At 42.5% G+C, this 12,007-nt stretch overlaps 1 protein-coding gene across 7 annotated transcripts in view; it reads left to right on the forward strand.

Moving 5' to 3' along the window:
* The window catches only part of ncoa1 (nuclear receptor coactivator 1), an 82,598-nt gene that overhangs the window by 63,408 nt on the left and 7,183 nt on the right, over nucleotides 1-12,007 (forward strand). For 4 of the 7 annotated variants that reach the window (XM_040018580.1, XM_040018583.1, XM_040018582.1 and 1 more), the window contains 10 exons: nucleotides 945-1,154; nucleotides 1,947-2,295; nucleotides 3,914-4,090; nucleotides 4,776-4,890; nucleotides 4,976-5,144; nucleotides 6,858-7,172; nucleotides 8,022-8,123; nucleotides 9,244-9,664; nucleotides 10,952-11,114; nucleotides 11,224-11,413. In XM_040018580.1, coding sequence (XP_039874514.1) covers nucleotides 945-1,154; nucleotides 1,947-2,295; nucleotides 3,914-4,090; nucleotides 4,776-4,890; nucleotides 4,976-5,144; nucleotides 6,858-7,172; nucleotides 8,022-8,123; nucleotides 9,244-9,664; nucleotides 10,952-11,114; nucleotides 11,224-11,413 — 2,211 coding nt within the window. The remainder of the gene's footprint in view (nucleotides 1-944; nucleotides 1,155-1,946; nucleotides 2,296-3,913; nucleotides 4,091-4,775; nucleotides 4,891-4,975; nucleotides 5,145-6,857; nucleotides 7,173-8,021; nucleotides 8,124-9,243; nucleotides 9,665-10,951; nucleotides 11,115-11,223; nucleotides 11,414-12,007) is intronic. The other 3 variants (XM_040018585.1, XM_040018587.1, XM_040018586.1) reach the window with 3 other exon arrangements.

Here is a 12,007-nt window from a genome sequence, read left to right on the forward strand (position 1 = left end):
GCAGTGAGTAAAACAGGGGACACTGAGCATTCTATCTGGATGCATAAATGTCCACAGTCGCCTGACCGAATCGCAGCCAGATCTGCTTCACCACCTCTGGGTGAAGCTTCCAGTCCCCATACAGCGGGTTGTCCCTGGAGAGAAGATCTGCTCCAAAGTTCAAGATCCCCGGCACGTGAGTTGCTCTCAGTGACAGCAGGTGGACACTGCTCCAGACTATCAGTCTGTGTGCTAGTGTGTGTAACTTGGGGGACCCCAAGAATCTGTGGACAGTTTAGCTTTAGCACCCAATAGCACAGTTGTCTACAGGCTTCTGTGAGAAGCGAGAAGAGGTTTTTGAATGACATCTGACGCTATGTCAGCCTATTATATAGGGAGGCACTGGCCCCTCCTGACATGGGCGTCACCTAGCCAGCCTGTAAGGGCTGGCGTAATGGTATTTGAGCTTCTGATGAGGTCACGCAGGAGGCGTTCCCATAGTGAGACACAAACGAATGCTATGAAAGAGAACTTTAGCTTCTTTTTCTGGAATAAAATTTAAAGGAAACACAATGCAGTATAAAATATACTAATATACTATTTGGTCTTTTTTTAATGGTTGGATTGTTTTAATTTTAAAAGTCAAATATATTATAATTTAAGATGGTCTTTAATGTCCCATACAAACATACATTCTTCTGTAAACTATGTGTTCGGATGCAGTCACTCTATGAAAAGGTGAAAATTAAACATAATAATTAGCTCATATTTTGATATAATTAATATTCAAACCTTACATTTAGGGTTCTCTGTATTATTACATTTTCGTAGATTTAAATTTCAGGTAAATGCAAGCAGTGCTTAAGTCCGTTAATTTATGATGAACATTTATTCTTTACTGTATACTACATTGTATTTGACTTCCTGATGTTTGGCACCTGGCTGAAACCTTTTTGTTTTTGAAGGACTTGGACGACCTGCCACCTCCATCTGCTCTGAGCCTTCAGACAGTGAGAATTAAGGTAGAGAAGAAAGCTGGTGGGGAGGGAGTGACCTGTACAGGGTCAACGGTTGGCGCAGGAGGTGCAACCAAACTTGGAGGAGTGTCCAGCCCCAAATCGAGCCCTGTCGGAGAAAACCGCAGAGACAGCCGCAAAGACAGCCGAGACTCCATGGTACAGCTGTTGATATTGTGTTAATTTTTGAAAATTGGGCATTTAACATTTGTGTAAAGTAATAAAACAGAAGGCCTTCAGAGTGGGATTTCAACTACAGCTTAATGAGAACTTGTTTCAGATCGCCACTGCATCATCAGACCAATAAAATAACGCTTTAAAATGAGACTGCAACAGAAAATAATGAGGTAAAACGCCATTAGAGCAGCCAGGTTTAGGAAGTAAAACTAATGAACTGGTAAAAGTAAGAAAAATAGGGATTTTACTCGTCTGCTGATACGAGGTGTATTTTGTGGTCCCTATAGCCAAAACAGAAAATACCTGTCAGATTAACCCAGATTACAGAAAACACCTTTCAACAACCTAAACTGATCGGTAAGTGATCCAAGTGTCAAAAGCAACAGACGCTGATGAACTCTGTCCAGCTTCGACCAATCAGACAGTTATAACGCGCAACTGTAATGACCCAGTAATGTTAATCTTCCCACCCTAAACGAGGACTTATTTTCAATCGTGCTTGCGTGACACGGCATTAAAAAGGATCTTTCTCAGTCAAGCCTTGAAATTTTCCTCTGAGCTTTGATCCTGTGTTGCCAGTTGCAGGACAGCCGTTGTAAACCGAGTTGCATGTTTATTTTCTTGGACTTTGTCTCCACTGTGGGTTCAGCTACCAGCTGTAGTCTTTGAAGTTTTCCCAACACCCACTTCCCCCCTTTTCCCCAATTATCTTTTAATACTTTATTTTTAACACCTTTTATTTGCATTTCTTTTTCATTTGTTTCTTGCCTGTAGATTTCTAGTGTATCTGTTGATATGGACCCTCTCTCCCAGATGCTGCCTGGCTTCAGAGGCCCAGCTGGGGCCAAACAGGGCAGTGAGGATACACCAAACCCCGGAGGAGGCCCTCAACTTCAGTCTCCGGGCCCCCAGCCCCCAGCTACGCTCCAGTCCCCTGTGCCTCAGCTCCAGTCACCCCTGTCTCAGCCTCAGTCCCTCCCACAGTTGCAGTCCCCATCGCCTCAGCTTCACTCCCCTTCCCCCCAGCTCAAACTGCAGTCACCCACTCAGCTCCAACCCGGCGAGGCCAGCACTCCCCGCAATGTAAATGTGAAGAGAGAGCCTCCTGGCACTCCTAACAGAGGTACTGTTTCAGCTCGTGATGAATAAATCCTTGATTTCATTCAAATATCAGATTGTTTGTTATAATAGTTACTAATTTTGTTTTTTAAGCCGTTATTGGATAGTATTTAAATTGATTGGATTCAAAATCATTGTTATTGTTATTATTGTATTGATGGTAGTAGTAATGGTATGATCCAGAGTTCATTCACCGGCATTTTTATATTCTTAATGCCCTCTAGTGGCTTCCAGGAGCCATGTAACCAAACTCTTACTCTACTTCTTGTCACACTGCAGAGAAAACGTCTAAATGTTTCCTCAGCTGTTTTCACACGTGAATCTTTCTAAATATCACCTGACAGGAGAAAAAGGATCGGACAGTAGCCGGTCTTTAATCTTCCAAATCCCAAATATGAATTCCATATGCTGTTGAATTGTGTCAAAGCGGGAATAGCACAGCAAATAGTTCAGTTGATTTACCAATAGCAAGTGGGTTGTCACACATTCAGTGTGCTGCATGCTCTATCCTGGCAGTGTGCTTACCTAATTCAGACAGAAGCTCAATTTGAATAGTCAAGAGTCTAATTGCTTTTGACATGGATAGAAAATGTCATGAGGAACAGAAAGCTGTAAGCAAAATTTATAAAACATTAGAAAAGAGAACAACAATGGCTAAAGAGTCAAACAGTACTTACTCTTGTATCTCACAAGAGTATCTCACACTTCTTTACCAAGCCTGGATTTTTTTTTTTTTTAATTTTTAACTGTATAATGCTTGTCACGTTAAGATTGGTTACCTTCTCTTCGTACTGGATATATTCATTTTCCAGTAGCAAGAGCATGTCTGAAGTGGATTACGTCCTTCTTTGTCCTGCATGTCAAAGGACAAATCTCCCAAAATTGCTTGAAAATAAATGGATGCATTTTGTCATAGCTAGGCTTTCAGTACAACTCCGGGTCTGCATGGTTGGATGCATTAGTGATGGGCAGGAGGAGGAGTATAGAGCACTAGTGGAGGAGTTTGTGGATTGGTCTGCTTCTGAATGTGAATAAGATCAGAGAGATGGGGATGAACTTCAGAAGGAAAGAGGTGGCTGCACACTCAGGATGTTCATGTGGTGGAGGTGTATACAACGATAGTCCAGACTGAACTGGAAGACCAACATAGAGGCTATATTCAAATTTGGGGATGAGTAGGCTCTGTTTCCTAGGGAAGCTGAGATCCGCACTGAGTGCAGCAAAATGTTGGAGATTTTCTTTCACTCACATATAGCGAACACACTGTAATTGGGCTGTGGTCTGATCTGGTGACACTGACTGAATAAAATGATCAGTGATTGGCTGAAAGTTGGATACTTTCAAGGCTGTGGTGGAGAGGTGGTCACTGAGCAAACTTATCCATCGTTATTAGTCCTGACAACCCTCTGCACGGCTAACTGGACAGGCAGCGCAGCACGTTTGAGCTCATCTCCCGCAGCGACAGATGTTGGAAATATTTCATACCACATGATATCACCTCCTAGAATAAAATATATCTGCCAGATATTATTAGTATTTTATATTATGGGATACATAAAGTATTTCTTTCCTCATGAAATACTTAAAGTGATTTTCGCTGTGTCCTTGTGTTTGTGTCGCAGGGCTCAGTGATGGCAGACCGCCCTCTGGCTGCAGCCTTCAGAGTCAGTCTTCATTTGAGTTCTGCAATCCCGCCACTCCAAGCCAACAACCGGGACAAGGAGACCCCTTCCAGACCCCCATAGACAGCAGTCCATTTCCAGAGGCCGAAGTTATGAACCCTTTCACCTCAACCACTGGTAAATAAGTGTACTGCAGCCACAGTTTGGTTACCCTGTGTAGTCAGAACTAAATTCTGCTATTAAAAAGAAATTCAGTGAAACAACAAACTTTGTAATGACAGCATAAATTATAATTGGATTATGCCACTCTGCAGGCTTCCCATCTGTTGAAATTGCTGAGCATCAACTGTCTTTCTTGCTTTCTGTGTTAGCAAACAGTGTAGCTTGTAGCAGCTGTGTAAGTGATTGAAAGTCAGTCTTTTTGGTTTAGCATGTGGATGAACTGCACAGTCCACAGCTACAACCAGACGGTAACAAATTTAATGAGAAGGCCAGATTCCAAACTATCATGGGCCTGACATATAAATCAGGCCCTTGATAGATAGATAGATAGATAGATAGATATAAATGTATATATGATCAATTTTTTCACTCTACTTGAGAAGGGGGCAATATAATGCTACGTCATGGCTGCGTGGTAAAGATTTTACCAAGATTAAATGAAGTATGTAACTTCCATATATATCTTGTTACCTGTTGATGGTGGAAGTAGAAAGTGTGTTTGTTTGTTTGAACAAAGGGAAGTAGAAGGCATCTAATATATGAAAAAAGTTGCACCGAGCACTTTAAACCTAAAGATTGCATGCTGTTGTTCATAAACATTTTTCTTCCACAAGCCTTAGTGTATGAATTTCCCTTTCAGGTCAAACCAAGATGGATGTGGGTGATTCCCAGTTTCAGCCTCTGGCTCTGGCTGACACCCTGACGTTTGATGGTCTGGGAACTCCTTTGCAGGCTCCTTTGGCATCACCACAAGAGTAAGTCTGATTTTATAAGTCTAAGCTGCTTCTTCACAGCCCAGAGGGGAGCGTGGGAAAGACGGTGTTTTGTCTTTTTGAGCAGGCAGTGTGTGCCCTGTACGCTGGATGAAGTGCTTGGCCCTCCAACCACACCTGAAGCCCGGAACGATGAGAAGGCTCTATTAGAGCAGCTGGTTAACTTCCTCAGTGGGACAGATGAAAGCGAACTGGCTGAGCTTGACAAAGCCCTGGGTATCGACAAACTGATACAGGTGAGTAGGTCATAAAGCTTGTAAGACAGTGGAAAGGCTTAGTGAACTCTGAGTGCTTTTATACTACAAACACATTAACAGAGCACTTTAGCTTTTGCTGTTGGACACTTTGACCAGCAGACTGGACTTTAAGCCCTGCAAAGGCTTTACAAGATTAATTTTAAGACCAGTGCATGATCATTAATTTTACGATGTTGCTATAATTAATCAAAACATTCAAAACAGTTGCTCAGCTGAAGCGCTGGCAGCCTCTGCTGGCCTCTGATCTGTTTTTTTGTGCCATCCACAAGGATTTGGCACAAGAAATATAAATAAAACTCCTGGACGGCATTCAAGTAAAACACAAGGTGATTCAATTAGTTTATGTTTACCTTTACTTCTGTTCAACTCTTCTAACCGCAGTCGTTTAGAGTTTATTTTGGCTTGTTTAAAAGCAGATAAACTGCCAAATAATCACAGGCGATCTCTGGCTTTTATGCTTCTTTCAGTTCTTTGTAACACTCAGGTAACACAGATACGATTTAAATGGAATTAAAATATTTCAGTGTTTCAAAAACATCAAAATCGCTGTGGCAGCGACGTTGTTTCAATGGCTGAAAATGATTATGGTTCGATGTCAGACTTGCTTTTCCAAACCAGAAAACAGGTGATGATGTGTTTTTTGGGCGGAGCCAAATCGCTGATAGAAAGTAATTGCTCTGTAAGTGCAAGTGACTATAGGTGTACGCTGTGGAAATGACATGTGTAGATTGATTTTTGTGTAATGGACTGACGTGCAAGCTGTACCTGGAGCGAGGCGATAACAGCAGCAGTACTGGCAGTTGAACAGTGAAGTAAACAATGAGGAACAAAGTGTGGCTTTGGAGTCCTCTGTCATCATGTAACTGTGATCGTATCATGTGGTCCAAGGGTTGAGCTAAGTTTGTCTTTAGTCATAGCCATTCATTTACTTAATGCTAGCATTAATGCGGACTGGTGTTCCAGATAAACTGTCTACAAGAACTTTGGTTTGTTTACATCATACTTCTGCGTCTGTTTGGTGACTGCTGTGATGCCAAAGTCTTTTGAAAGTGTAGCTTTGCAGTTGCTTCTGTCTCTGCTTCACCTTTAATAACTACATTGCTGACTTAATGTGCCTTAAAGATTTCATTTGGTCCACTTTTGGCTTTGGTTTTATTAACGTTTTTCAGAGTGCATTTTAGTTAGTGTATAAAATTGAATACTTTTATGAGTATCTACGTGTAAATAATAGTGCTGTTTCATTGTTTTTTGCCTGGGAGTAGAGATTCTTATAGTGCTTTATTTATATATCACTACACTGGAAACCCAGTTGGCCCGGACATTTGAGACGTTCTTTCTGTGAGACAGCAGAGCTAACCGCAGCACCACCATGGTGTGAAACTGTTGCAAAGGCCTTTATGATATAAACAATAAGTCTGGGTTGTGATAAAGGGAACAGATGGTTAGATTTCAGACTTCAGGTCTCAAGTAACTCCAGGTCCAATAATTATCTTGTATGTTATTGCTCTCACTTTCCAGAATGTTTATTTTCTCTTCTAAATGACCAAATAGATATACTAACATATTACTTAAAAGGCAACTTGACTAGAAAGTACTGGAAAAATCCTACCCCATCTTACTGAAGGACACTGTGGTGGTTACGAGACAACATCGTCATGATTTCCTTTTCCTGTTTTATTTCCCTCTTCGTAGGGTGGCTGCTTTGACCCTTTACCTCAAAATTTTCCACCCCAGCAACCCACTGCCACCCCAGTTTCCATAGACCCTAAACTCCCCACCTATCCTTCCCAATTCACACCAGCTCCACAAGCTCCTTTTCCTCCAGAGCTGGGCACGGTGGGGGCGCAGGGTCTGGGGTTCGGAGCCCCTCGAGGGGCCTTCCCCGGTGGGACGGGCATGGGACTGAGGCCAGGCATGACCAGACCACAGGGGATGGGCAATCCGGTCAGGCTGCCACCGAACCAACTGCGCCTGCAGCTGCAGCAGAGACTACAAGGTCCACAGCAGGTAAGGACACAGAGTCAGTTTGTCCGGTGTGTATTCAGTTCATTAACCTGTAAATGATGTCGCCTCTTTTTCTTCTGCCTCTAACATTTTAAGTAACTACTGTGAACTTTGTTTAGGTGTAATTTATTCACAGAATTGTATTGACCTGTTATGCTAATTCCCAGCTCCATAATTTTATTAAAATTAGCTTTACATGGTTAACAGTTCCAAATAGTTATCTTATAATGGGCCTCTGTGCAGGCCCTGGATCAGGGCTGGGGGAACTCCAGGCCTCATGGGCCGGTGTCCTGCAGGTTTTAGATGTGTCCTTGATCCAACACTGCTTATTTAAATGACTAAGTTACCTCCTCAACATGTCTTGAAGTTCTCCAGAGGCCTGGTAATGAACTAATCATTTGATACAGGTGTGTTGACCCAGGAGGATATCTAAAACCTGCAGGACACCGGCCCTTCAGGCCTGGAGTTTCCCTCCCCTGCCCTAGATCATTCCACTGTCTGAAATAAGTCATTTTAGCTCCTGTCTCTTTAAGGTCACCTTCCATTTAAAGCTTCAAACTCACATGAAATATTATTGAAACTGTGACCATGTTATGAGAAACCACGACAAGGCATAACAGGCAGCTGAGATAAAACGATGTGTTCCCTTTACCTTTTTTTCTCCTCTCTCATCTCTAGTGCTCGACTCCTCTTTCTCCCCGCTGCTCTTCTCTTCTGTCTCCACACTGTCCAGTAGTGTTATTTTCTTTGTCTCTGATTTAATTTCTTCTTCTCTGTTATTGCTCTTATCGTGTCTCTGGTCTAGTCCAACCTGTCTGACCTCTGCTCATTGTGATTTTCTCTTTGCTGCAGCTCCAGAACAGGCTGGCAGGGATGAATCAGTTTCCAGGAGGAGCCCAGCATGTGAACATGGGGATTCGTCAGGGGGTGCAACAACCTCAAATGCCCTCGCAAGTGAGTCACGGTGGTAGAGAGCGTTTGTCTACTCACCACCCTGCTTTTGTTAGCAGGCTGAACTTTGTGGGTTTAACTATAGATTTTTTTTTCAGATAAAAAAAAGTGATAATAATCAATATTGGTGCTGAAATTCAAGCCATAGAAATGAATAACTGTGTGTCTGTTTATATACTGCACATGCCAGTTAAGCATAATGTGCATTTCTGTCCATTAATTTAACAAGTTCACAGTATTCTTTGTTGCTTTGTTTAAGCTCTTGTTAAAAATGGCAATCCATATATGTTTTATACCGGCTCTAAATCTCACAGTGTAAACCCAACACCTTTTTGTTCATGAGTTTTTTTTTCTGTAACCTACTTTCATCATCAGTATCATGAGATATATCATTTTTTGCTGTAAAACTCCATCAGTCTAATGTCTGTGATATAAAGTGATCGAAACAGGCCTGGGTACCCTGGATGTTCGACCGTTTCTGAAAACTTGACTGGAGAAAACTTGAAAGCAAATGAAAAGTATCTTTCGCACCAACGTTTTGGATTTAGATACTCGCAATCGGTGCAAATGAATTTGGTTGCAGTTTTTTAATAGAGCTTAAATTTTCCACACCGGAGATTTCATGTTCCTGCACTTAACGAGGATACAAGGGCCCAAGAAAGGGCAAACTAAAAACACTGAATTTCCACGCACCTCTGTAACTCTGAAAATATTTACAGTGTGAAGGTAAAATTATGCATTACTTTATTTAATAAACAAAAGTTATCATACAACATAATTAGCTGATTTTTGTGGGGTCAGGTGAGACCCCAAAAGAATGTAAGTGTCCTAATGCAGGCTTTAATTTAGGTCTCGTATTGGCTTTTTGTGCCAGCCACATAAGATCTTTGAACCCTACCAGGAGCTGATTGAAATTAAGAAAATTAGGACTGCCAGTCTTCTTCAAATCATATTAATAACTTGCTTTTTTTCTGTACTATGGTTATTATGCTGGTCTTTAAATTGGGTCAATTTGCTTTCTTAAGCCTGTACAAAGCAGCTCAGGATAATAAGATTAACTATCATATTTAGGTTGAACATGGGCAATAAGTTCTCTGTAACAGGCTCTTTTGCTCCCTCTCAGCAGCCTCCGCTGAATGCCCAGATGCTGGCTCAGCGTCAGCGGGAACTCTACAGCATCCAGCATCGCCAACGCCAACTATTCCAGCAGAAGGTCATGCTGATGAGACAGAACATAGCAGGCACTCCCACTGGAGCCGTGGGGCCCATTGGGACTGCTAGGGTCCCCAAAGCTCCCCCCACAACGACTCAACAACAGCAGCAACAGCAGTTCAACTTCCCACCAGGGTACAACCCGATGGCGGGAAACCCTCCTACCTCACCAAGTCACTTCAGCCCCATTACCGCGGGCCCTCTGGACAACAAGCTGCCCAGCAGAGTTCCCCTGAACAACCAGACGTTGATGGGTGGCGTGCAGGGCCAGTTCAACAGCACCGTCAACTCCTCATTGCAGCAAGGCCTGTTTCAGCAGTTTGGAGGGTCCGGTGAGTTCACGGGAGCAAAATAACCAAAATACTAAACCACGACAGGCTCACTTTAAAATATCAAAAAGTTTTGATATTTTAATTAATACAGGTGGAGACAGGTGAAGAGATGTTGGTGTGAACCTGGTTTTTGTTTGTTCTGCTTTGTTTTGTTTTTTTGGGGGAGGGGGGATGACTTCCGTTTAGGTCAAGGCACCTGGGGTAGCTTTAGGAAATAGGATGTGGTCTGCATTAAATGCAATTAGAAGTAGGAGCATGAAGGGAATTGTTAAACAAATATTTTTATCACACAAACTGACATGAAAAATAAATGATTGTTTTACTACTGATTGGTAAAATTAACTTATAATGCCGTTGTTCAACAGTGAGGTTAAATTGGCTATTAGTTTACCATTGGTTAACACCAATTATAATGAAGTTTTACACTCAACAGTTTTGACAGACTTAGAGGTGCAAGTCCCTAAAGCCAGCTGGGAATCAGACTTCCAAGGCTTCCAACTTCGACTTCAGTCTGCAAACCACCGGATCCTTGAAGCTCCTTCTGGAGTTCTGCAGGAGCGCTGCCCCATGTGGCTTTTTCAGGCTAACACTGGCTGGGCCCTTACTGGTAAAACAAACAAACAAACAAAAAAAGCAAGACTTCAAGGTTATCTTTGGTGACCCCCTCCCTCTGAGTGCGTAGCCTTGGACAGGTCACAGGGTTCTTCTTGTCTTTTCCAACATACACTCCACCCTCACTCCTTACCCCGGACCAGTTTGCCTGTTAAGACCTGACCAAGAGCAAGGGTCTAGGATTAAACCCTTTCACCATATTAAGGCGGTGATTCATCCCCATTTGAAGTTTCCTTGAAGAGGACATATTTAAACCTTGTTCACAAATTGGAGGAAAAATTGGTGTGGATACTAAACTGATCTGTTGTGATGAATAAGGTGGAGGTGGAGCTAAAGGTGCTGGTAACGACAATTGTAGATTCAGCCAGCAGGAATGAGCTTCCTCCAAAAGTGTCTGGGCTCGTTCTTAGGAGAAGGTTGATGACCTCAGTAATCTGAGAGTAGAAATGCTGCTCTTCCATATTGAGTGACTGGATAGAGGCTCTTTGTTGTGCATTTAGCTCTAAGCACATGATTGTGTCTGCATTTCTGTTCGGAAGGTGTTGCCACCCTCTTTGTTGGTTGGTGAATTTGATTTTGTGCCTAAGAACATTAAAACCTTTTAAAAATTGATTCACCTACATAAATTTACTATGATTTCACATCTTTGAAACATCCATGTTTTCTTTGTTACAGCTGTGGTCCAGCAAGACCCACCGTTTGCTCCTGAGATGAGCCCCTCCAGCCCACTTTTATCACCTCAGAACTCCACCTCCCAGAGTCCTCTACTTCAGCAAAACTCATCTACTGGCTACCAGTCACCCGACATGAAAGGCTGGCAACCAACAAGCGTGGGCAGGTTAGGAGCATGCATACAGTTTATAAGGAACAAAGACATTTGCAAACATTAATAAATGAAATCTGTGAGGCCGGTTTTAACTCATCTCTGACTGTTTTCTGTGCTGCAGCCTGTTCAGTCAGTCAGGACAGAGCGCAGGGCAGCCGTTTGGCCAGCAGGGGGTTTATAACAACATGAGCATCACCGTTTCCATGGCCGGGGGCTCGAGTGGCGTCAGCTCATTACCTCCCATTGGGCAGTCAGTTGGCATGAGCAACAGTAACCTCAGCAACGTTGGTTCAGTGTGCAGCGACCAGCAGGTCAGTGACTTTGAACCTGCCAGCCTGGACAGCTGTGATAGTTTCATGTCCCACTGACCACCTTTCACTGCCTGGTGACTTTGTTTTTACTTTCCTTAGTGTTCCCTCTTTTTCTTAAACATGCTTTCACCCTCTGTGTTATCGTGTTTAGCCTCAGTTGTCTTTCATTTCCTGTTTTACTTTGCATCGGGATATACACCCCAGTTGCATTTGCTTTGTCTTAGTTTCAGTTTGTGGCTTTATTTTAGAATATGCTCATAGGATGCAGAGTTCTCCTTCCAGTTCTCCATTTACACCCCAAGTTAAATTGCTTTTTTTTTTTTTTTGGATTGCATCGTGTGCTCCTGAAAATGTTTAGTGAGGTTAAAAAGGTTCAGCAAATGCACCGTTTCTTTCTTGTTCTTATTAGGTTAACTGTGCAGGCTCCAACCTTTACAGAGGCTTCCTTGTTGCTAAGTTACAAACCACCTCTTTATTTTTTTTAATAATTTAAAAAAAACCCCACCTTGTAGCCTCAACAAATGGCATAATAAACAATGCAAAGTAGTGAATAAGCAACAAAACAGCCCTTGCATCAAACATTGCTGTTCAAAT

This window comes from Simochromis diagramma, unplaced genomic scaffold, assembly GCF_900408965.1.
Source record: "Simochromis diagramma unplaced genomic scaffold, fSimDia1.1 OVJJ01000802.1, whole genome shotgun sequence".
In the NCBI taxonomy this organism is placed as follows: domain Eukaryota; kingdom Metazoa; phylum Chordata; class Actinopteri; order Cichliformes; family Cichlidae; genus Simochromis; species Simochromis diagramma.